The 26,537-nt window shown below is 38.4% G+C and overlaps 1 protein-coding gene across 1 annotated transcript in view; it reads left to right on the top strand.

The window, feature by feature from the left end:
- The first annotated feature begins 2,776 nt into the window (after positions 1–2,776).
- The window catches only part of LOC139721149 (superkiller complex protein 3-like), a 59,076-nt gene continuing 35,315 nt past the window's right edge, over positions 2,777–26,537 (top strand). Inside the window, exons 1-25 of the mRNA XM_071632480.1 lie at positions 2,777–2,859; positions 3,682–3,879; positions 4,654–4,797; positions 5,530–5,691; positions 6,876–7,001; positions 7,994–8,089; positions 8,845–8,962; positions 10,237–10,437; positions 10,880–10,978; positions 11,871–12,016; positions 12,888–12,977; positions 13,620–13,698; positions 14,674–14,786; positions 15,991–16,070; positions 16,769–16,868; positions 17,602–17,726; positions 18,475–18,510; positions 19,276–19,360; positions 20,185–20,216; positions 20,925–21,025; positions 21,544–21,646; positions 22,905–22,997; positions 23,821–23,907; positions 24,652–24,775; positions 25,696–25,774. Coding sequence (XP_071488581.1) covers positions 3,781–3,879; positions 4,654–4,797; positions 5,530–5,691; positions 6,876–7,001; positions 7,994–8,089; positions 8,845–8,962; positions 10,237–10,437; positions 10,880–10,978; positions 11,871–12,016; positions 12,888–12,977; positions 13,620–13,698; positions 14,674–14,786; positions 15,991–16,070; positions 16,769–16,868; positions 17,602–17,726; positions 18,475–18,510; positions 19,276–19,360; positions 20,185–20,216; positions 20,925–21,025; positions 21,544–21,646; positions 22,905–22,997; positions 23,821–23,907; positions 24,652–24,775; positions 25,696–25,774 — 2,518 coding nt within the window. The 5' untranslated portion in view covers positions 2,777–2,859; positions 3,682–3,780. The remainder of the gene's footprint in view (positions 2,860–3,681; positions 3,880–4,653; positions 4,798–5,529; positions 5,692–6,875; positions 7,002–7,993; positions 8,090–8,844; positions 8,963–10,236; positions 10,438–10,879; positions 10,979–11,870; positions 12,017–12,887; positions 12,978–13,619; positions 13,699–14,673; positions 14,787–15,990; positions 16,071–16,768; positions 16,869–17,601; positions 17,727–18,474; positions 18,511–19,275; positions 19,361–20,184; positions 20,217–20,924; positions 21,026–21,543; positions 21,647–22,904; positions 22,998–23,820; positions 23,908–24,651; positions 24,776–25,695; positions 25,775–26,537) is intronic.

Here is a 26,537-nt window from a genome sequence, read left to right on the forward strand (position 1 = left end):
CAACCATAAAATACCCGACGATTTCGGGGGGCCCCCAACGTTTTCCTGATAAAAGGGCGCGCAGTTCTGTTCAAAAACGAAACCCGAGAGTTGAGGCAGGCGCGAACACGATCTCCCGAACCAATCGTATCTTTTGAAGAAAGTTGAAGGCCATGCAAATGATCAAATAGAAATGAGAGAGTCGGAAGAGAGAGCGGGAGAGAAGCACAAAAAGCCAGAGGTTGTTTAAATTAAAGAATTATTTGATCTTGCTCGAGATCTCTTGACATTTTGGTCCGCCATTTTGTTCAAATACTCCTCGGTGTTACGGAGAGGTCAAGCCACTTTCAGCATCAGACAAATAACTTTGGTCAGTTTATGGAGAGTTCCCTGCTCGCGCATTAACATTGGAAATGATCAATTTGTATCTAGGATTTGCAGCAAGCGAGTGCTCAGAGAGAGAAGGAAGAAAGTGCACTTCAAGGTCCCAGACAGGATTGGAATTAAGGTTTCTCAAGATGATTATTACGAGGTTGCATGATGTTGATGAGTGCAGCGATGAATTCCATGAAAATGAGGGCAATAAAATGTTGATGGTAATAACACGTGGTCGTAATTTGATGATGACAATGATTATAGTGATATTGTTATAATTGTCATCGTATTTATTGTGATTCATAATATGAGGATGATTAGGAGAAGACGAACCATGATATTAATGATAATCATCATAGTAAGGGTATATTAGTAGTTAGAGTAGTAGTAGTAGTAGAAGTAGTAGTAGGTAAGCACCTTGGAAATAGAAGTGATAATTATGAAAATATGTTTTTATCATGATATTATGAACTATAAGTTTATGATAATGCCACAATTTTCACTTTACTTTTATTGAAACATCGTTGTTCTGTCTAGACTTTTGACTTGACTGATTTTAAAGCGTGTTTGCGATGACGAAAGAAGTGAAATCCCTTGTAACAAGAGGTGATCTGCATAACAACTCATCACCCATCGACAAACGATATGTTTTTTTTCCCTTTACAATTCATGTTTTATTGTTTTTAAAAGACAAAGATCACAAGAGTAGATATGAATATATTGGCACGTATAACTTGAGTTTGCTAGAGTGGAAAGGCATGGAGATCTGTGATGTTTTAATCGAGGGGTGTCATAAATATTTAATCTATATCACAAAGGGTCATCTGAGAAGAACATTAGAATATCCATTCATTCATTCATTCATTCATTCATTCATCCATTCATTCATTTTCACATCTCCAAAGAAACAGAAATTATTTTTTCACATAAAAAAACGACAAGATATTAACATTATAATGTACAATTAGTTCTCTCAAAACGTAATGAAACATAAAATATGTTGCTTCACGTACTCAACACGGCTACACAAGGCCAACATTGAGAGGCCAATCCTATAAATTCTACCCACATTGAATTAGATCGAATCATTACGTTGAACAATCACGAACCAAGAATTGAAGAGCCCTACTCTTAGACAAACAAACAAACAAACAAACAAACAAACAGACAACGTTCTGTTGTCACTAAATATAGCTAAGTCACTTTCGTTTTTAAACATTTTCAACTATATCTCGGGGAGGAAACAAAACTACAAATGAAAAAAAAAGAATATAACAGCAACAATTATACACAAAACAAAAACACCCCTAATCAAATGCAACCGAAATTATTTGACGCCAAAAAGAAATTATTCTATAGGAAAAGTGTTTTTGTTTTCACCTACACTAAAGTAATGGACAAGGAAGTGACGTCACGTACTGCAACGCGTAATCAAATAAACTACCATCAGATAGATTCTTGGCGTCATCAAAATAATCCAGTTTACTATCAATTTCCCACAGCACAGGACTACACACGCCATACACTAAAAGTAATGTGGAATTCGTTTAAAACTCAATATACATAAGCAATCAAACAGAAAAGGAAAATATAAAAAAGAAAGAAAGAAGTGCGACAATCCTCTGCAAGAGGGATGCACTAACTTGGAAGAAGAAGAAGAAGAAGAAGAAGAAGAAGAAGAAGAAGAAGAAGAAGGAAAGAAACTTAGTCTTTAAGAAGTCTTTGAACATGTACCTTGCTTTCTTCTTCTTCTTCTTCTTCTTCTTCTTCTTTTCTTTCTTGTTATTTTTAATTCTTTTTTGTGTGTATAGTTTGTGCGTCATTCTTGTATCAACTTTATTCACACTGTTACAGTTATATCAGTGCATCCCAGCACAAGTTTCAGTAACTTCTCGAGACATGCTCTCGTTATCACATCACTGTGTAGCTACCATGTTCCATGTCAATGTACCCAGGCTGAATTTTGTTATTGATACGACTGGAATGAATCTAAATGTAAATGTAGGCCTAATGTATAGGCTATGGTGTGAGAAAGAAAGAACGTCGAAAGCAAAAAGGAGCCTGAAAAGTAAAGGAAAGACGTTCAAACACAACCACAACCACCACCACCACCACAACAACAACAACAACAACAACAACAACAACAACAACAACAACAACAACAACAACAACAGCAACAACAACAACAACTGACGACGACGACGACGACGACGACGACGACGACGACGACGACGACGACGACGAAAACAACAACATCAACAACAACAGGAGACACGAGGATTGTTCCATAACGTGTCAGCCCTTCCGAATCCAAATCACTCGCATACAATCCGGGTATACCCGTACCGTACTAGGCATATACCCGAACCATATCCGTACCGTACCGCATGCGTAACCGGCTGGGTCGCTGGCTGCTTTGACAGCATTTTCTTGTGCAGATGAAGACGTGATGTGGCTGGTGGGTGTATTGCGCTGTTGCTGGAGTTGGTATGTTTAAACACGAGAGTAAGTAGCATCTGCACCATTCCATTCATACATGCTGGCGTAATGACTCAGCCCAAAATGGTTAATGATAAATAGAGAAAAGCAGAGCAAGTAGAAGTTCAAGATGTTACCCACTTAGCCTAACCCCGTTGGGTCACCCTTGCTCAGTCCCATATACTGAATTTAATGCTGGACGTACAAACAAGGGTACCGACCTGTATACCCACTGATGAGCTCTGTGTAGCCATCATATTCATAGGAAGATAAATTAGTGTAGGCCTACGGCACGTACTCGAGGACGAAGTTATGAATAAATCAACGTTAATCTTCAATCTGACACACCAGTATTGTATGTTCTGCAATACAACTTGATAAATGTAAATTAAATTTTACAAAGTTTTTTTTTTTTTTTTTTTTTTTTTGCTTATTTGCACAGGATCTGCAGAAGGGAGAAGGGAATTTTAAATGAGGCTCACTGACGCGATATTGAAAATATGTGGACCACCACGTTAATGTGTTCGTAGAGAATTCTAACATTAGGGCCTAATAATTGTGATAGATTTTATAGAAGCCAACCCAGTAATTACTAGAGTTAGGGGTGTACAAATATAGTATTAGTAAATAGATCTACCGTAGTTACGGGTAAACTCGGCCTAGTGGGTAAACTCGGCCCCCAGCGTGCGCATTACGAGTGGCCGAGTTTACCCATAACTATGGTACTCGTAGCTCATTAATGCTCCCTGGTCTTACTTGAATTCTTGTTCTTGTGATATCAACTGCATTTGCAAGCTATTTCATTTCCAGGCCATGGATTTTGAATTTTTTTTTCACATTGTTTTTCAGATCACCAGATTGGATTTCACTCACCTCAGCTTATTGTATTGGGCAAAGTGTTAATGAGACCCCCACTTTGTGAGTAGGAGTGAGGAATACTCTGCAAGAATGGCTGCTAGTGACAGCAAGGAAATGAAAGTGGCACTGAAGCAAGCCAAGGAGGCTGTGAAGGGAAAGAAATATGAACAGGCACTGGAACACTTAAAGGTTTGTGGATCAGTTGTGTGATCAAGATTTACTTGATTTATTTCTGATAATTTCCTCACAACAAAAATGCTCAGTGACTTTTAATATTGCAGGTTTGAAAAAAAAAAATTGCATTTCAGGATATCATTATTTGTACTAATTTTTCCCCCACCAGATTTGGCAAGTGAATCCATACAAAGGCTGCCCCAGGTGGAACAAAAAAAGAAAAATGCAAACAACACAGATCAGATCATCATCTTTTGTGCATACTCAATGCACTGTAAACAGCAACTGCTACACAGATTGCATAATTTCATACTTTAACCTGTCTGCATCATCTGATATTTGAGACAAATCTCTTTATTTTGTGAAGATGAGATCGATGCACTGTAGGATGACTAATGGTATGCACAACTGGATGAGAATTTCTATGTTTACTTGTCTGTTGCAAATTGATTTTTCTTTTTCTCGATGAGCAGGCTGTTTAGAGTGTTGCACCCAGCATTAGTATTTCTTCATTGTAGTCATGTGAATCAATTATTGCTGCTTATGAGGCTCTGTGTAACACTGTTTGAATGCACACTGGCTACTTTTGTTGTTGTTGAGCATATAATTATATGATTTTCTGTCTCTTAGACATGTCATACTTTTTATGATACATTCAGGTTCATTGTCATACATGTAGTTACCCAAACACGTCTTCTATGTTTTCTAGTTCTCTTGAGTAGGTAAACCATGCTCCTTTACTATCAATACAATGTTTTGTTGTTGTTTGTTTGAACTTTGCATGTGTAGGTGGTACTGAGCCATGATCCCAGTCATTACAATGCCTTGATCCTTGTTGGCAAGTCAAGCACTGAAGTGGGACTTGGCACGGAGGCGGAGCAAGCATTCAGGAAAGCAACGGAGGTTGATCCGGGTCAACTTTTGGCTTGGCAGGTCAGGGAGAGAGTCTTTGTGAAAGGGACACTGAAATTAAATTAAAAAGGATATTTTTTTTTTTCAGCCAACACATTCTTTTATTTGTGCTGTCTGTGGCATCAATTAGTGAACTTATCATGCATTAGTTTTTGATCAATTATTTATATAAACAGGCATTGAGGTATCATATCTTCTTGACGAGGTGAGGTTCTGTATACTGCTGTTAGATACAGAGTTAAAGAAAAAGAAGGGATAGAATTTGTGCAGAACTTCTCAATTTCTCTGAGGGAACCAGAAACAAAGTTTTCTATTAGGAAATCATTTGTACATCATCCATAGTGCTTATTAAGACAAAACAGTTTTTATATTTGGGGGAAAATGTAAAGAAAGGTCAGTGTAGGGGAGTATCTTATGACTACCAAGCATATTTCATCTTCCCTGTGATCTAGTAATTTATTGAATAGTTCTATAGAGTTGTAAATAAAGTGTATGTCACATCAGTTTTGCAATTAATCACATGATACTGCATACAGTACATGATGCTGTACATTTCATGTCTATTCCTATCACAGCTATCAGTGAGGGAGAGAAAAAAAATGATGAAAGAACTCCTTAAATTGTAATCGCAAGTTTCTGTGGTGTGCCACATTAATGTGGAAAGACAACAAGATATGACAATATCAAGTATGATATTCTAAGAGGTAGGAAGTGATGCGTTTCTCTCTATTTCTACCCATGGCTTTGTTGTAGGGGTTGTCGCAGCTCTATGAAAAATACAGCACTGATGTGAACCAGAGGCAGCTGCTTGGTGTCTATCAGCGCCTCATGACATTATTCCAGGATGACGCAAAAGTCCTACAGGTTGCTGAGAAGCTCTCTACCTTGCATGAAAAGCTTGACCAGCCAGTAGAGGTAAGATGTATCTTTCACATTAAACCTAACGTAACTGCTTGAGTTTTTGTACAAAATATGTGCAATTCTAAAAATGACCACCATCCGCTATGTCAGCAAGCCATGTTGATATTCATGGATGAAGGTGAAAAGGACATAGAGAAAGAGATAGACAGACTGACAACTAGACAGATACAGAGATAGATAGATGAATAGATATAGACAGATAAAAAAGAAATGGATAGATTGATTGATTGATTGATATAAAGCTGAATGGATAAATAGATATGTAGATCGATTTATAGGTGAATAAAAAGTTGCTAAATGTAGAATTAGATCAATAGATCAATAGAAAGATGAATATATAAATCTAAAGATAGGTGTAGATTTGATAGATGGAAACAGAAATAATTCCCAGAATTAGGGATGAGTGGAATTAGATGAAGGGATGAAATGAGTTGAAATGTAGGAAAGTAGGAGGGAGGGAGGAAGGAGTGAGGATTTCATGAAATAACAAGAGAGGAGTTGAATAAAGGAGACTGCAAGGCTTGGGTGTTGCTGTACATTATGTAATGTGTATGTTTGTGTATTTGTTTGTTCATTTCCATCTGAGAAGATGGCTGGATAGCCCATATTCAGCTACACTAAGCTGGTCTTCCATGGGGTCCAGTTGGATGTGAGGTGGGACCACTTCACCGGGTTAAACACCCTGCTCTTTGCGATGAATCAATGAAGTGGGATCTTTTACGTGCATGAGTTGTGTCTCTCTCATACATGGGACCTCCATTTATGTTCTATCCGAGGGACAGAGTGTTTTGCCTCTTGCTAGAGGGGACGGTATGATTACACACAACATTGCTCAGTCCAGACTCGGGTTTGAACCTGAGCCCTTAGGATCGTGAGGCAGATGCACTTACCGACTGAGCCAACTCACCACCCTATGTAGAGCAGCATACTGGATCATACTCCATGCAGTTAGTGTGATGGTTAAAAGAAAAAGAGTAGGATAGAACAACTAATGACGGATGAAAAAATGTAGAGAGTGCAAAAGGGGTAGACTCAAGTGTACCGCAGGTACACCAAACAAGAGATGAAAAGGTATTAGGGAAATGGATGAAGAAATTAGGTACGAGTAAGGGAATAGAGCACTGATCTTCTTTTTTCCCCCTCTATTTGATTATGTGTTTGTTTCTCATCTTGAACAGGCCTGTGATGTACTACACACAGTCATCCAGAGGTCAGGGGAAGATCCAAACAATGCTAAACGATGGGCAAAGATTGTCCGTCTCTTGTCCAGATTGGAGTCCCTCAACCAGAGTAGTGCAAACTTGGTGAGACTATTTTGTATTTAAATTGTCATCTAGAAGATACTACGTAATGTTTTGCTATGCAGTTCTTGGATAAGTGTATTATTCAATATTAACTTTCTCTCGACCGGGAAATCATGTGAAGAAATTCTGTAAACTCTCAAATAACTTTCTGACAGCAGAGACTCCAACCCCAAGCACCTTCTGATCTGGAGATTCTCGCGCCTGAAACCTCTAGCGAACGGGAGACTCCAACTTGATATGCGCTTAGCGCACATCATGAGCGCGAAGTTCCTTGTGGCCAGAGTCCTGGGTTCTAGATGCTCTCTCATGCTATGTAAGGCTTATTTTTCAAAATACAATGACACTAATTAAGAAATTATTTTAAAGCGGGAGACACAGAGCCAGGGCGGGAGAAATTAAATCTCAAGCGGGAGAACGGGAGATTTTGCAAAAATGGGCTCTCGGCGGGAGATCTCCCATCGAAAGCGGGAGTCTTGGAGTCTCTGCGACAGTTACTCATAGATTCTTCTTCTTGTGGCAGTCCTGTGTCCTTCAGGCTGGAAGATTATTACAGGCATGATTCATGCAGTACTGTTTGTGCTGTGCTTTTGTGAATGTGTAGTTGTATAAAATATCTGAGGATATGAGTAAAAAATCTGTCAGCATGTTACACTCCAATTCCAACCAAGTATATGTCAGATATCTACCTGGTCATCCAAACTGTAACACTAAGCATTACCTCACACTTCCCCACCCTCATATGTTATCTTACTGAAAATACTCTTTGTCATGGAAAGTCACAATGTTACTTTTTCTTGCCTTCAAGTATCTAATATACTACTGATAATTCTTGACAACTCTGATGGCTTCTAAATTTCAGTCCATCCTATCGTTTTACATTAAAGTGTGTATTCCCTGTTGTCTCAAGTGAACAAGACACACATAAGACAAATTGGTATGAGCTCTCAAGTTGCAAATGGCCAATACTTTGTGATGTTTTTCTGTTCCTTCAGCTGAAGCTGTCGTTTGAGACTTTGCTGGCTGCCAGTGATGGTGATGCAGATACCAGATGTCAACATTACCAGCAATACATACAGTTTCTCCTCAAGGTAATGTACAGTACTGTAAAAGTGGATATTTTCACGCGATTAATTTTTCGCGCTCGTCGCAGTAAAAAGAATTTCGCGTGTTTTTAATTCCGCGGAATGAAAATATCAACTACTACTACTAGAACCTATGGCAAGCAAAAACGCTAGTTTCTGGTTGCGCGAAAATTTCCACTTTTACAGTACTCTATCCAACCTTCCTGTAGCAAAGAAAAAGATGATAGAATTTGATAAATTGTTTATATATAGATGCCTATGGGTATGTCGGTAATAACCTAAATAATCATAATTGACTTGATATGGGATCGTGTTTAACGACTGAGGGTCGGGAGTAATGAGTAAAGTCTTACATAATATATGCTCTGTGCACATGAAACGATCATGTATTGTGAGCATGTTGGTCCTGCAAAAAGTTGTGTAGGTCCTTGTAGGAGATGGTCTATGTGATGATAGTCTCCAATGCAAGTGAAGATGGTATTGTTATTTACTTTACTGTTAAATTTCTCTATTTATGTATGAATCATGAGATTTGACATTTTGTTCCACAAAGATGAGCTACAGAAATGGTCTTTATTTTATTTGTTGCAGTATTAAACGCTAGTACCCCTCACTTTGCTGGCTGAGTAGATCTATTACGTAGCAATAAATCAATATTTCATATTTACATTTAAACATTAGATTCAGTAGATCATTCAAAAACATTCATGTAACTGTGTATTTTCTTCATTCTGTGCTTGATTCACTAAATCCACGCTAAGCTTGAAAATGGCGATGTCGACGAGTTGAAGGCGGCCTGCACTGCCATGCACGAAATATTTCCATCAGAAGTGTATCCACTCGAGAAGCTGGCAGAGCTGACCGTGATCCAGACCTATGGTACGGCTGTGTTGTATTTGTTTCTGATCATGATCAGTATCAAATGAGGGAGGATTGTATGCAAGGTCTTGTTAAAGGATGGTTTGTGCGCTATGGCCCAAGGTAGACTGGGGGAGGGGCATTTCATCAAGTGTTTTGTCAGTGATTTTAACTGACGTATTTGCTCTCAGCCAATCAGATGCAAGAATTTCAGTTGCTTAAAGCAGTTGTAAGTGACTGGAAAGTTTCATGAATTGCTGTCCTTGAAACTGTTATCAGAGACTTCACACTAATCCATTGTGGATATTTGATTAGAAAGGGGGTGGAATGGTACAGAGCCACTGCATAAAGGAATTTTGAAACCCAAGAAGGTTATCATTTTGTAGAAAGATGGGTTCATACCTTAAATGCCCTTTTTAGCTCATATACTTTTGTGACTGATTGTCATTAGAGGCTGATAATGACAGCTCATATTAAGGTCTTAAAAAATGATTTCTCCAATGCAGTCGTCTTAAGTAGGCATAAAGGGTACTAACAGTTTTCGAAACTAAAAGTGTCACATGTAACCATGGTACCTTGATAACTTTCTTGCATTGATTTTTAGAAAAGCTAGCAAGCCAAGAAAAAAAAACTGCCAAAAAAGGGGAATCTGTCTGCAAATAAGAAAGTCTGATAAATTTTACTTTACAGATAAATGTTTTCAAAGATCTTTTCACGGCTTGTATACTTGATTGCTAATTCAATCACTTGTTAAGTTTCTGTTTTCAGATTAACTTGAAAGTAAGCAGCAAATTGCAGGAAAACTTTTGTACTCATTGTATCAGCCACATTTAGTGTCATTGAAGCATAACATTTTGCTTGGTGTTGACAGTTTGTGGGCAATGCTTGTCAAGCCTTTGAATTAAGGTAAGAATAGCAATGCAATTCAAATTAGGAGTAGAATTAAATATTTTTTAGCTTGTTTACACACTTTGTATAACATCCACCAGTGTGATAAGGTCTTCTGGTGTGTGGGTAGAATATATTCATCATATACTCAGTAATGATTTGCAAGCTAGTTTGTCAAATTCTGAACTTCTCATTTTGAAACGTAATTCAACAAGGGCTTTTGTCAATATGTGAATGGTCCTTTTGTAGCCATTTTTTTGCATAATTGCAGGAGAAGCAGCTTTCATTATTATTATTATTTTTTTTTTGCTTGAATGTTGACATACTCTATTTTTTATTGATTAAGACTTGATCTAATTACAGTGCTTGCGTTAAACTACATGTAGACATCTTGTTTGCCTTCTCAGAAATGGCAGAGTCTGGTGACTGGTCAGTGTATGACAAACTCCATGAGCTTGACAGCAAGAATGGACTGGCGCTGATCGGTCAAGCTCAGGCCAAACTGGCCGGACACATTTTCGAGAGCGCGAAGGGAGCTGGGCAAGATTTCAAGACTGCCCTCGAAGCTAAACAGTATTTCAAAACAGCAACAGAACTACTGGAGAATGGTTAGTACGATAATGCTGACATTTAGAAGAAAGAAAAGATGGAGCTGTAAAATAATTGTGGTTGAAAATGTAATGAAATGCTTTTAAAAAATTGTGAGGGGCTGGATATTCCATATTCAGACTTCCTGTAGACAGTAGTGTTTGACTGAACCATTCTAAAAATGCTTGTTACCATGGGGATGTATTGGATACATGTATTTGTTCACAGATATCTTGGTAGTAACAGTGTGATTTGATTTTTTTTCACATATTTTCTATTTGAAAGTCATTAGACAGCTCAGTAAGAAAAGAATTGACTTTTTGATTTTTTTTGTGCTTCGTTTTTAAATTGAGCCATGCAATGTCAAACGCTCACTTTGTTCATGCACTATGCATAGTGGAAATCCATTCCAAGTAGTTTAACATTGCAATCTGCTTTCTCTGTCATGTTTTCTCAAATCAGAGAAAAGACACAAGATGTTCCCTTTCTACTGGCTCTTCCTGGCCCAGTGGCAACTGGTCTGCCATGCGGGAGAGAAAGCAGAAATCTCAGCCAAAAATGGTAAGAAGAGTAAAACAAGATTGCTTATCGTTAGATTTGTGTTATTGTTGTCTCCCGTCAAGCAATCCCACATCTTCATCATGAAAATAAGTTTTCTTATGTCTTGTCAGCTCCCCATGATATCCCATCCACTTGGTTTTATCATATGTGACCCGCCACAACAAAAGGATCCTAAAGTCGCTGACGGCTGAGCCAAGAAAATCAAGTTTAAACTCGAAACGATTTCCTAGACCACTCGACATGGTCTCATAAATTCATCAATATCTCTGCAACCAAGTACTTTTATGAGTTGTGGTATATATGAAATTAAAGCGGAAGAGTAAGGGAATAATGTCATATCATTTTCAGAAAAATCAAACTCCCTCGACTTTTGGATCCTTTTGTTGTAGCGGGTCACTTACAAATATGCATACACTGTATACATGTATGTGTATACATATGTGTACACTATATGTGACCATTTAGGGGTAATATTTCAGACATTTGAGAAGTTGTAACTTTTTAACATTTTTATGAAATATTTATAATCTATGGCTTCACTCTGAGTTACTTCAGTTCAAACTACCATTAAGTTGTTTGTGCTGGTGTCATATTCAATTGGTCGCTGTGATATGTTTTTTTATGTACCTTTTTTTGCAATCCATTCCTTGATGTTTACATGATAAGTGAAGTGGAGTGAGTTTTTAAGACAAATTCTCTGTCAAATAAGGTATTAAAAGAAATCTGCCTTTTACTATAGATTTGGATGTTACATTCATTTCTTGTCCATTCATCAGTTGATTTATCTTTTACACAGAAAAATGTCATTCAAGTTCTATCAACTCATGCTTTTCAACTTGCCTCATTTTCCACATATCTTGCTTTCCATGAAAAATCTGTACTATCTGCTCAGGTATCAAGGTATTGAAGAGTTACAAGCATCCCGCGCTGAGCTCAGCTCCAAAGTTGGAGGAGACATTCAGCATACTCAGAGTTCGGGCATGGCTGGTGACTGGCACCGGCGACCTGGCCGTTAGGGCAGTGGAACTCCTCAACAAGGTATTATCCCCTACACCCTTTTTGCACCGAAACATAAACACTGGACTGATAACACTGAACACAAGACTTATAATTTCATGAACCTGTTTCATAAAGAGTTGCGATTGATCTTACGCTGGATTTATTGAGCATAACTCGTTGAATCAAGTGTAAGTTCAATATTGAGGTAAGTCCTGTTTCATAAAGACACTTATGCTTGATTTAAAAAAAAATCAAGTGTAACTTACAATAGATTGAGCGTTACTTGCGATCAATCGCAAAGTTGTTTATGAAATGCAATTGCGATTGATTGCAACTTATGCTCAATTTGTGTGAAACAGGCCCCATGTCTGGTACCAGCCTGTGTTGTACCAGCAACCATAAAAATGTGTTGTTTTTCTCAGATAAATGTCTATGGTGTCCCTGGAAAAAAAAAGAAGAAGAAGAAAGTCTACTTGGGGGTAGTCAAGTCCATTAAATATTTCTAGACCTGACTGTGAGACCACTGGAGGTCCAGAAACATGGACACTTAATGCCAATCCACTGAGCTGTACTAGAGCACTGCATTCATGTATGGCATTTGCAGAGAAGTGCTATGTCATGCTCCCCTGCACCAACTGGTGGTCAAGAGCTGTCATTTGTAATCACTGTTACTGGACTGGCCATGTTGATCCACCTTTTACAGAATTTTGAGCTTCAGGGGTGAGGTAAAGTGTGTATCATGACTAGAGTATTATTATATTTGATGTTTCATTATCAACCCATTGAGGACAAGGCCCAAGTATACTCGGGCAGGTGTCTATGGGAAATGCGTGTTATAGCAAAATCAGTCTGTCATCAACGGGTTCAAATGTGACAACCAAGCTTCCTTTCCACAATTGTTAACACACAGCTGAAGCCTGAAGCCAGGGACAAGACACTACTCTGTCGTCTGCTGGTCATTGCCCACTTAACCTCTGGGGATCTCACCAGTGCCAAAAAGGTATGAAAGAGTGGATGTGGGGTTTTTTTTCTTCATGTCCAAAGTCCAAGCATCATCATATTCCAAGCATGAGGCAAATTTCTCATCTTATTGTAAATCAGTGTCATGTTCATGTTGGTTGAAACAAATTAATGCATGTGCGGCGGGCAGATGTCTCCATTCACATTCTCGCCTTATTTCCATATCTTGCTTTGTTTATGCCATTAACACAACACTATCTAGTGGATTTAAAGGAGCCTGAGTGTGCAATTTTGGCTGCCCAGGTACAAAGATAGGAGTAAGCTGCTCTATTTCTAAATACTTGATGGCTTACTTGTACCTGGTGTGTATTGTTCTTTGAGTGTGAGAGTTACCACATTTCATTATCTTTTTGTAGATACACTTCTAGATTCTGACCATACTTGGCAGTTTCGAGACTGTTGGGAGCTATTTTTTTTTTCCGAACAGATGAAGTTAAAAAATTTTATTTAGAAATGATGTGGTAGGGGAAGGGAGAGGAAAGGACAAGAGTATGTGATATACCTGAACAGCCTATAAAGTGCTTCTATAATTTTAGTCTGCATATGATGATGCAATCATGCACTAATCTCATATTGGGGACTTTTGATTCTCTGCAGAGTTTTTGATGAGATTCCATCCGAGAGCAGAGATTCTTGTGCGGTCCTTGCCCTGGGGGCCTGGCTGATGTTCCATGAGGCTGACCTGAAGGTGCAAAGACAAGGTAAGTTGCCACACCTAGGCCCCTGTCCACCTATAGTGCACCAAAGGTGGGGGGGGGGGGGGGAGATTAAAATATAAACATGCCTTCCTCAGGCCCAACAGACAGTCTACTGTGATTTGCTACAAAAAACATCACATTTTACTTCTGGAGTCTCAGAAAAGAGACTACATAGAGAGACCCGCTTTGTGCATGCGCAGTCCATACATGCATTGCTTTTCTACGCACATGTATTTGGAAGTAACTTCCCTGTCACATGTATTCTCTTCCTACAACTCCCTCGTAAAATAAAAATCAAATTTCAAACCAGGTAAGTTTTCATTTAATCTTTCTATTATGAAGAGCGAGAAGAGCAGAAATTTTTTTTGAAATGTTTACAAACATGTTTGCAATTATTTCTATGATAAGGGACAAGAGACACAAACAAATATAAAAAGCAAAACAATCTCTTCCACCAGAAAGGTAGCATCACAATGTTTCTTGGAATGTGGCTCAGGATTAATGTAATTGTGAGAAACTATACACTGCATTCTTATTTCTGATACTGTAGTACCCTCAAACATAATCATTTTAAGTTAGATCATGGCAGTTAAAGGGGAAGTAGTACAAGGAAAATTGGACAATCTCTTCAAAAGATATGTATTTTTATAGTTTTTGATTAGTAAAGATATATGTGGAAACATTGCTTGATATGAAGACTGTGACAATTTGTGGTGTCACAGTATGGCAGTGATATAAAGAAAATGTAAAGGGAATTCCACAAAATTTACTTTTTTTCAATAAGAAGTATGCATCCGTTTGACTTGTTACTGACATATGTCAAGGGTAATGTTATTGTCTATACTAAAAATCATTGGCTGAGAATGATAAGCGCGTTAAGTTGCCACTAAAGCCATAGTGTGCAAGGCACCTTAACGCCCTTCTCATTCTCAGCCGACAAAATGATTCTGATCAATGATAATTTGTGCTGTCCATCAGGTTGGAGTCTGTTCTTGAGAAGGAAAAGATGGCAGACTATCATTACTGGCTGGGCCGTGTCTACTGGGGCCATGGGAGCTAGGAATAAAGAATGCCTGTATTCAGTCATCAAGGTACTTCCCTTGAGTGCTATATGCTTGTCAATGTGTGACTATAGACTGCGTAACCAATGCATAAAAATTGATATGGATACCTTTGCCACAAAGGTTGCCCGTACAGGCAGTAAACTCACTGACCAAACTGGATTCCATTTTATTGAAATGTGTAGAATAGATAACATAGGAGTAGATCTTTACCATATTCTCTAGGAAAAGAATCCATAGGTTTTTAAACCTATTCTTGAAGTGATCCTTTTCGTTTATGATCCAAAATAGCACTATTCTATTCAGATCCAAAACTGTGCCCATCCTACCCAAAATGTCCGCTGTAACATTAGATCAACTGATTTGAATGCTCTGAGATGACATTATTTGTTTGCAATAGCAAATGCAATATAACCAAACAAAAATCCACTTATTGTACATAATGTCATCCAAACAAAATACTATTCAAGTATAAACAAAGAATGCCTATTTAAAAAGTGATTTGTTTGAATACTTGCATCAATCATGTTCTGGCACTTCAGACTTCTGGCAGATATCTGTCTGACAGGAAGAAAAATGTTATTGTCCCCGCCGACGAGTTCGAGCAGGGGACTATGAAACGGGCTCCGTATGTGTGTGTGTCTGTGTGTCCGTCCGTCTGTGCGTCCGTCCGTCTGTGCGTCCGTGTGTGATCAAAATGTTCAAAATGCTACTCCTTCGCCATTTCTAACCCGATTTTGATTCTGTTTGCTATATATGATAGCACTACATGGGAGCTTTCAAACTTCCATACAGAATTTCAGTTGTGACCTTTGACCTTGACCTTTGACCTATATTGTACATTTTGCTTCAAAATGCTACTCCTTCGCCATTTCTAACCCGATTTTGATTCCGTTTGCTTTATATGATGGCACTAGGTGAGGGCTTCAAAACTTCTACACAGAATTTTGACCTTTGACTTCTTTGACCTTTGAACTTGTTTTTTACCTATATTGTACATTGGCTACAAAATGCTACTCCTTCGCCATTTCTAACCCGATTTCGATTCCGTTTGCTTTATGTGATGGCACTAGGTGTGGGCTTCAAAACTTGTACATAGAATTTTGACCTTTGACCTTGATCTTTTTACCTATATTGTACATTTTGCTACTAAATGCTACTTCCGGCGGGGACATATATTACGCACCGCGTAATTTCTACTTTTCCTTGTTATCTCTGTTTTTATCAACTTTAGGCAACCAAACTGGATGTCTTCCACTCAAATGCATTCCTGTACATGGGCCATTACTTCAAGGAAGTGGATGGTGAGAACAAGTAAGTATTGTAAATCAGGAAGTTTTTTTCACAATGTAGGGGAAAGGGGATAGATTAGTGTGGATGTTGTCAATTGTTGATTGTGGTATTTTGTGACAAGCTTGTGCAGAGACAAGGTTTCAGATTAATTTGTCATCCAATCTGGACAGGAAAAAGATAAACTTGAGTTCTGGCAGCCATATTCTATTCTGATCACTCTTTTTACTTGTGAAAATTTTGGGACCAATGCAACAATAGTTTAAACCTGCACTGAAAGTATATTGTAATGCACCACCCCCTTTTTTTCTTGAAATGGCATTTAGCATTGTTTGTTTCATTTACTCCAAGACAAAACTAAAAGAGTGTTCAGTGTTTTCTGTGCATACACATTTTTTTTTTCTTTTCCTAGAGCTGGGGGAGGACTGGCCTTGCAAAAAGCTGAGTTATTGTCAGGCAATGTAACAAAAGAAGAAATAAATGAAGCAACTTATCATCATCGTCATTCCAAATCTTACAAAGTTCAGAATGGTCCCATAATTCGATGTGTTAAAAAAACAGAAAAAGGCTTACTTGATCGGCATATTCTGTCTGGAATTCAATTCTCCTCCACACTATTTCAGGGTTCCATCAACATTTCTGCCAGTATTTTAAGCTGAGTCTGTAGACTGCAGACTGACACAATTACTACGCACTTTTTCCCCATCATTCTCATTTACCAGGAAAGCCAAGCGTTGCTATGAGACAGCATTTGAATTGAATCCAGCCAATGAGGGCGCTGCAATTGCCCTGGGTGACATGTGCGATACACTGGATGACAAGGTAATGCCGCTTTAATGTTTATTCACTGTGTTGTTTGTTAATGACTTTGTTATCAACTGTGGACCGAACAAAATTTTTTAACCCATTGAGGACGTTTTGATTTTGCTACAACACGCATTTCCCATAGACACCTATCTGAGTATACTTGGGACTTGTCTTCAGAGGGTCAATCAATGTTTGCGATGCCCATTAGATGGAATTCAGTACCAAAATTGTGTGCAGTGTTAGTTTTCTCCCAGTTTCTTTTATGTCTGTATGTATGGCTTTGAATACTGAACAAAAATAGAACAGAATGGAGCAGAAAGATTTACATCAATATTCACTTTGATAAAAGCTCAGAGCATTATAAGCTTTATTATTATGATTACTACATAATCCTTAGTCATTGACACTTAAATTTAGAGCCTTGGTACAAATTTGAAAAGAAATATTAATATCAGATATTCCAAATTTGAAGTAAAGTGCATTAGCAATCAACCCATCGTGTTGTAACACAAGGAATGTTCACATGAATTTTAATTTCGCAAATTTTGTGAGAGCCAAGATTTGCGAAATTAAAATGCACATGAAAGTTCTTGTCTACACTATGCATTGAATGCCAGTGGATATTTGGGAAAATTCTATGCCGCAAAAAAGGCCGGCGGCTCCAATTCCAAAAATTTCATGCCGCGAATATATCGTGTTTTACAGTACACTTCCTCAGCTATTCTCTCGTTATGGATGACCTTTGCAGGAGGGGGCTGTAAGCCTATACCAGAAGGTGACCAGTTTGGTTACTGGGGCCAGGGCCTCGTGGGCGTGGCTTAGATTGGGACTTGCTCAGCTGCGGGCGGGGGATGCTACTGACGCTGCACAAAGGTCTGTTGATCTGAAATAGCATGATTATTTAGCTGTTTTCTGTACCTGCATTGAGTTTGTAATAGTCATCATTATGTGGAAGGATTTGACTGGCTTGGTAATGAGCTCAATTTAAAGTGATCATGTATTGTTGTTTTTAACTTTGTTGGTTATAATGTGTCACTGTGATGATGCATTTGAATGCTTTCGCTGATGCTGTACCATTGATTTCAAAGTTCTTACCATGAGTTATAATCATTTTCCTTTATAACCTGATACTGAAACCCCTAGAGACTATGCACAGCTCTCACCAGGCTCTCACAGTCTATGGGTTTCGTAGGTGCCGTGAAAAACCTGCTGGTTCATGCTGTGAATGGGATCAATTTGAGATCCAGTCATACATCAAAATTTAATTTGAGACTTTTTTGATGATGTCTCTAACATTAAGATGGCACTGAACTCTCTGTTCCAATCAGAACTGTCCAATTTTAACCGAGCACTAGAACTGAGTGGAAGATACAACTGTAGTAGAAGTCTACATGCATTTCTAGCTCATGAGACTGCAACTGGTTGGACACAGAAACTGTCTAGAAAGCAGCAATCAGCCTGGTATGGAGAGCTTCTCCCAGGGGATGCTCATGAATGACAGGTTCTTTGGTGTTTAGTTGCAAGTGTATCAAAATTTAAAGCAATGTAGATATGTCTAATACTATTCATTTTCCCATCACTCCTTTCCTTCCTGCTATTTTGTGTCTTCATGTCTATGCAGTTTCCAGGAGGTTCTTCGGAAAGATCCCAATAATAAGTAAGTGAACAAGTTTCCTTCTTTCATACATTGTCTTATTTTACATTCTGCAACGAGAAAGATAATAATTGTTCAAGCGAAATTATGATCTTCAATAGACCTTAGTCCAATTAGAAAGGACAAGTCAGATAATCATGATAATTTTGTTGCAACTGATTGACAAATTGCCCTACATCGACGTAAATAAGCACTGAATTGATCAGTGTTTAGTAGTAGCCATGATAAAAAATCATGGGCGTACATACTCGAGCAGGATTCGAACCCACGACCTCCTGATCACCGTTTTTTATTTACGTCTTATTTACGTCTTATTTACACTTATTTACGTCGATGTAGGGCAATTTGTCAATCAGTTGCAATGAAAACATCTCGACGGAAGAACTTCATAAATTTGAATAACAAAGCAGTACCCGCTGCATGCTATAAGGATTAGAACCAACACTTGCTGTCGGGCGAAAGCTCGGTGGTCTAGTGGAGATGACGCCTGTTCGGTGATCAGGAGGTCGTGGGTTCGAATCCTGCTCGAGTTTGTACGCCCATGATTTTTTATCATGGCTACTACTAAAAACTGATCAATTCAGTGCTTATTTACGTCGATGTAGGGCAATTTGTCAATCAGTTGCAATGAAAACATCTCGACGGAAGAACTTCATAAATTTGAATGATAATTTTGTATTATAAAAAAAAAAATTATTCTGAAAGTTATATTTGTTCCAGTGTTTGCGATCAGAGCTTAAAAGTCAACTTTATTTCCTCCTTTTATAGGCACTGTCTAGAATGCCTGGCAGAGGCATACCTCAGTGGTGGGAGTTATGAGTCTGCTCATAAGGCCTTCTCAAGAGTTCTGGAGGTGAGGCTGTTCATTCACTTGCCTGGTTTATTCTCATTGTTGTATACTGGAGATGAGGTTGACAATGTGCTCACCTTGTAGCTCATTCTTTAGATATAGGCATGACTTGAAAGCACCATTTTGCTTGCCTTCTAGCTTACCTGTTTAGAGTCAATATGAAGTTGTTACTGTAAAACATGATATATTCGCGGCATGAATTTTTCGCGAATTGGAGCCGACGGCCTTTTATGCGGCATGAAATTTTCGCGAACTGCCACTGGCATTCAATGCATATAGTGTAGACAAGAACTTTCGCGTCCATTTTAATTTCGCGAATCTTGGCGCTCGCGAAATTCGCGAAATTAAAATGCACGCGAAAATTCCTCGTTTTACAGTTATCTATTCAAAGTATATCTTCTTACAGTATTAGATTTGAGGTGAGGTTGGCGATATGTTTATTTTGTAACTCTACATTTCAGAATAGAGGTGTGGTTTCCTATTAGCACATTAAGTTTTTGTTTCAAACTGTAGTTGGTTTTTGTGGTCTTTGTATCTCTTGTGTAGTTCATTAAAGGTTCAAATTGTGTCAGAAATTAGACATTCAAATCAGATATTGCTTCTTTTCCAGTGGTTGGTTGTTTTTCCAAGGCCAGAAGTATGTAGTCAACCATTCAAACAAACAACTGATTGGACATACATATATATTGAGATAGATGATTCATTATGATTTATAACAATAATGTGCTTTTCTGTTTTAATAAAATGATTTGTATTGCATACGAATGTGGTTTAGATTCAAGCATGAGTCCAATCCTAACCATGTTGTCATGCATTCATTTTAATAGATGGATCCAAATTCGACATACTCCATGTTCAAGTAAGTGAGATTGTTTCTCAGATGAAAACTGTACATCAATAGCTTTTTAAAGGTTTGAGAAAGTCTTATTCTAATAATATCCTTCTTTCATTTATCTTATTCTAATCTAGTTTTTTAAGAAAACTGAAGTAAAGTTAAGTAATGCAAGTGAACAGGTTTACAATTTGTAAAGTATTGTGATTATCAGGAAACAAGTGAATGTATCTATAAGGACAGCCATGTGACTTTACTACAAGTCTTTCATTAGTGCATTGTGCACGTCAAAACACTGGGCATTCAATCTCTGTAGTAGGTGAATTACTGTGTGTACGTTTCAGGATTGAGACCTTGTCTGTAGCAAATATTATGTAGTTTATTGTACTATATTCAAGTCCCAAAACTTCCAGACTGTAGATAGATACCAGTATACAGAAAGTGCCATATATTTCATGGGCATACTGTTTTGTGAATTGGGACTTGTGAAATATGCGACTTGGAACCATATCGATTGAATGAGAAATAACCATTATCCCTCTTGAGGAGAAGAGTTAGTGATTTCCCATCCCTCATACAACACATTATATTTTTGTGTGACAGGAGACAATATTCCATGAATTGTTCATTTTGTGTATATTGGTTGCTTTGCACAATTGACAAAAACAGATGCACCGTGAATTAAATGGTGTACACAGTATCAAATTTTTTTTTTTCAAATCTTACATTTGATAGGATTGGCTGTATCAAGCAGACCAGGGGCTTGTACTCAGAAGCAATTACTGTCTACCAGGCCGTCCAGGAACTCTCGCCGGACTATGTCCCAGCGTTGACTGGTGAGGGCAATGTGCAGAATTTTCTTTGCTGCTTTTCACACCCACACATTTTTTGTCCCCTAAAAGGGATTATGTTCTCATCTGCTTGGGAAAATTGTATATTTTATATCCCAAGAACCCAGCTGATCTAGTTATCTCTCATTGACTCTATTTCTTAAATTTGGTAGAATTTGTGGACCCAATGCATTATTATGTAAGTATGCAAAATATGTAATATCATATGTGTTATTTTAGAGAAAGCATTTTGTGATTTTAAATTTGTAAGAGCATTTATAACTGATCGAAGTAAGTACACTGTAAGTGAAAGTGTGTGTGCATGTGTACATGGATACATGTGTGTGAACTAGTAAGTGTGTATACTGGTATCTGTGTGTGCTGGCATTTGTCCTGAATCACACACAGTCAAATTATAAAAGATTGCCATGTTTTTATAACTCTGCATGTCAAATGACATGCTGAAATCAGAGCTTGATGAAGAGTGTTCTATCCACTGTCGCACCATACCATGTACTCTGTAGGTCAGGGTGAGACCCACCTCCTGTTGGCGAGGGCAGGCCTCAGAGAGTTCTTCCATGCCAGGGCTGTATCCCACATTCAGCAGGCTATCGGCGTCCTCACCCGGTGAGTACCTGTAAGGGGTCGACTGGCGACCATCTTGATGTTAACCTGTTGAAGACGAGTCCCAAGTATACTCACGCAGGTGTCGATGGGAAATGCGTGTTGTAGCAAAATCAGCCCGTCCTCAATGGGTTAAGATAATTCAGGGCTGGCAGTCATAGAGTACACCCTCGAATGCTTACCTATGTGTGGCTACTTGAGGATGTCTGCAGCCTAACCGTTGTCATGCTTTGTTTGCTGATGAGCATGGGCACTGGAGTGCTTTCTTTGCTGTATATTGGCACAATATGTCTCAGAAACAAATTGTCAATGAATAGAGATTATCTAATCTCTATTTTGTATATGAATAGAGATTACCTAATCTCTATTTTGTCTCCATGGCCTATCTGTTGGACTGAGGCTTATATTGCTTATACCCGAGTGGGCTTGCTAACCTTTACAATGCAGGTCAAGTTTGGCTTGATCACTGAATGCCAATGAAATGCTTGGTAACTCTAATAGGCTAAGTACAGTAGCTTGGCACATAGAGGTTAAAGTTTCACACTGAAATAGAGAGTTTAAACCTTTGGATTGAATTGGAATATCAGTAGTTCAAGCGTTAAGATGAGGTAAAGAATTCATTTTGATCACAGCTTTTTGACAAATTCCTGTGGCATCTTGTATGGCAGGAACTATGTAACAACATAACATGCGATTTGCAGAAAGACTTTTACTCTGCGAAACACAATGGCCCGAATTCACAAAGTAAATAAGATTGACAGATTGCGTACACCAACAGACGTCCAGTAGCAAATGTGCATTGATAGGCACATGTCAAAGGGACGCCTACATTGTTTCATGCTTATTTTAGACCATGGTCTGAGTTTAAACCACCTTTGTGAATTTGGGCCAATGGGAATATCTAACAGTCAACTGTGAATGGTTCATTGGAGTGATCATTAGGAGTTTGTAAACTTTTGAGTTTTTTTTTTATTTTTTATTGGAGAAAAAACATAATTAGCACACATAAACAAAACAATACATGCATTATCATTTTAGTAATGATGTCACTTGCATAAATACAGCAACATCAACATCTGTGTGGATGTAAGTTCTGTTGCTAAGACAAATTACATTATATGTGGTTATTACACTGGAGAATTTGTATGTAGATAATCATGTTGCAATACCTACTAGATGTGGGCTGTACAGTACACTCTTTGCAACATTTCATTGTACATAAGTTGCAGTTGAAATTGATTTTGTGTATGTTTTCTTTTAGTGCAATTCTCCTGCGACCAGATCTGAGTGGTGTGTGGAAACTTCTCGGAGATGCTTGCACCTTGGTGGCTCCCTTACATGACAACCTCATCAGGTAACGGGTGGAGAAGAGTAGGATGTTATTTTGTGAGTTTGAATAGAAAGTGCAGAAGTAACTTAAAAGTATGTACCTGGTATTCCATCTGCAGCTTTTGATAGAAAGTTTGCATGAGAGATATGTCTTTGTGTCATCGAATCAAGTCTTTACATACCAACTCTGTAAAATACACTCGTTTCCAGCAAAAGTAAAAATTGATAGTAGTGAAGGTTAATGTTTGGTACTGAAGCAGGAATAATTTCTGATTACCAGAGATATATCCCAATTTATGTAGGGCCAGACAAAAACAGCCACTAAACATGCTGATATTTTCGCATATGGTTATTTTAGTGAATGACATTTGTTCAGACATTTTTGTGAGTCTTCTCATTTTCATGATAATTGGAAAAAATAAACAGCCAACAGAGACGATCAGAAGAAAGTTTGACTTCTCGCACAAACTGTTTAAAACATTGTTTGAAATGAGATCAAAGCTCTCAGGAAAAAAAACCCAAAAGTGCCAGTATTCTAAGGATTTGAGCAGGGGGCCTGAAAACATGGTATCAGGATTCTACTAGCAGTGGGGTAGTAACTTGATTTTACAACGCTAGTGTGCTGGCATGGGACAGTATGTGCAGGGCAATTTTTATTTTATTTTATTTCATTTTTAAAGATATTTTTGTGCATAGTTTTTTTTTTAATGGAGAGCCTGTTTGTGAAATTTGTGAGAATAGAACCACAGCAAAAATTTCAGTAAACACTGTATGTTGTCATTGATTATGATAAGTAGAATCCTTTAAGTACCAAGACTGTGCCTTTAATTTGTCCACATTTTCTGCAGCATTTCAGTTGATGGAGCCCTTCAAGGAATGCAGGAGGGGAAGAAAGTGACGGTGGGAAAGGGGAAGCTTCTAGCCTTGGGTGGAAGGTAAGACACAAGCCTTGCTCTAGAGTAATTATCTCTGTGACAGAGTGCCTATTTGCAGCAGGGGCAGTATTACTTGTTGATGAAACTGCTCAATCAGGTGCGAGAGTACTCTCACTTCCCATAGCACGTGCAAGTACAAGTGTAACTCCCGCTTTTGTTCTAAAGTGGGACTGAGCACACTTGACGCTCTTTAGTGCTGTTTTATTGATGAATAAAATTGCCCCTGCCGCAAATAGGCACCCTGCCACAAATAGAAAAAATTACTCTAGAAGACGGTAATATACAGATTAATACCATACAAAGAGGATGGCAGAACTGTCATCAAGATTGGAAATGAAAATGAGAAATTTTATATGGAACTGGAGTGTAGTGTCACAATGTTTTCTCCAAATAGTGATGGGATAGAAGTTGCAACCATGTGTAATACAATTTTAGCTGAGGTAATCACATCTGACATTCAGTAACTCACAACTCTTTCATTGGAATGTGCACAGGGCCACTAGAAATTTATGTCAGACCACCAAATTTTTAAAAAGTTAACTTTCGGTGGCCCGATCGGGTAACTACATGTAAATCCGAATGCATTGTTTCGTATCACTTTATTTTGGGCCAAAACATTCCTTTTCAGTCCACTAAAATGTCAAATCTAAAAATATTTTAGTGGCCTGAATGGGCCACCAGAGAAAAAAGATAGTGTTGAGCCCTGTTGTAGGTATACATTTTTGTGCTTGCTTGTTCTACTAGATGTTACGGCAAGGCCATAAGACACCAGGAGAACTGCTCCAGCCTGTGGCATGACCTGGCAGTCAGCTACCTCCACCAGTATCAGTGGAGGAGAGAGAGGAGGCTGGCAAACAAAGCTCTTCAGGTGAGGCTGGGCCCCCGATATTAACCCACAGTCTCCAAGATTGAGTGATAGTCCACTGAATACATGCCACAGTGCACCTCGTTCCAGTGTTCAATGGGTTAAGCCTGTGTATCATCTCCCTGGCTGTGGCGGGGCAGACAGTAGATGTGGAAAGTGAATCTTCTTCAGATTTTATTTATTTTGTTTCATATTTTGTTTTGTTTGTTTGTTTGTTTTTAGCCTAACAAGTTATCCTGAACACCTTTGAAAAGACAAAATACAGCACTCATGTCTAATTCCATCCTCCATATTGCTTACTGTATAGTGCAGATATGCACAGTCAACCTTGCTTAAAGGGGATGGCTAGTAACTGATCAGTGGGAATCAGTGGGAATGCTGGAGGATGATTGTTCCGATCCTTGTGGGATTCATTTAAGAGTATGTTATATTTCTATTGTTGTGTGAAAATCATTTGCTTCAGTTTATTCTCATATTCAAGTAATGTGCAGTTTAATGTTTCCAGGTTAGCGTGCCTGGTCATTAATTTGCACATTACTTGAATATGAGACAGTTCTGAAGCAAACAATTTTCACACAACAGTAGTATATACTCTTAAATGAATCCCACAAGGATTGGAACAATCATTCCTCAGCATTCCCACTGATTCCCACGTATCGGTTACCAGCCATCCCCTTTAAGTTGACCTTGCATAAGTCAAATAATCGCCTAAGTCTAAGGTCTCTTCAAGTCCTCTTCTCTTTTTATTCTAATGATTTTATTCCTTCATATTAAAGTCAAATTTTCTCTAAGTCAAAGCAATTTCTGTAGTCCAAATAGATTTACCTGAAGCAAGGTTGACTCTAATACAAGTTTTCCTCAGTAACAACCATTGTAACCTCTTCTCTGAGTGCTGTATGTCACTTTTCTCTCATACCATGCAGTGCATCAAGAAAGCCATTTCTCTGGACGCGACAAACTACATCCACTGGACATGTCTGGGGGTCATAGCTGCCCAACCCGGTGAGTCTCGAGAGTTGTAGAGTATCAGAAGGAAGGAGTGCAGTATCGAGCACTGAATCCTTTTCTAGCACTTTGAAGAAACACAGGCTAATGTGTTCCATGTTTATTCCTAAACCTGACATACCCTTCACAGCATGCATTTCCCCACCCCCACCCTAACAGTTCAAACATTTATTTATTTTTTATTATACACTTTGATATGTTTAATAACTTGCATTTGTTGGTTGACTCTCACTTTCATTTTGTTGCCTCTTCTTGGTACATCAGGTTAGGACTCGCTGCTTGGTCAGCCCCCTCCCTCTTGATGTTGCTATTTCACTCTTTTCCTTTCTTTATCCCTCTGTTGTTCCTTATCTTGTTTGATGTTGTCTCCCTATTCATCCTTATCCTTCAAAGGTTGCCCCCATGGTCCTCGGGATAATCACTGACCCTCCTCTGCCTTTTGTCTGTCCACCCTCCTTTAATCCCCCCTCCCTTTACCTGTTGGGCTCCTTGCCCATAACCTCCAACCCTCCCCTTTTGTTTTCTTTGTTCTGTTTCCCTAGCCCTCCCCTGACTGTTCTTGTTGTGTGTAGTCCTTATATATGATTGCTTTCCCTGCCTGTTTGTCATTTGTGACCCTGCACCTCAAAACAAACAAAAAGTCGCCAGACATGAATTTCTAGTTAAGACCATATTCTGAAAGAGCAGACTTTAAGCTTTAAAATGATGTATAACTCAAATCAAATGGACTCTACTAACCTATCTAAATATTGGAAAGAAA

Source organism: Diadema antillarum, unplaced genomic scaffold (genome assembly GCF_040938485.1).
Source record: "Diadema antillarum isolate AM-2024a unplaced genomic scaffold, OU_Dant_1.0 scf00000139, whole genome shotgun sequence".
NCBI lineage: Eukaryota > Metazoa > Echinodermata > Echinoidea > Diadematoida > Diadematidae > Diadema > Diadema antillarum.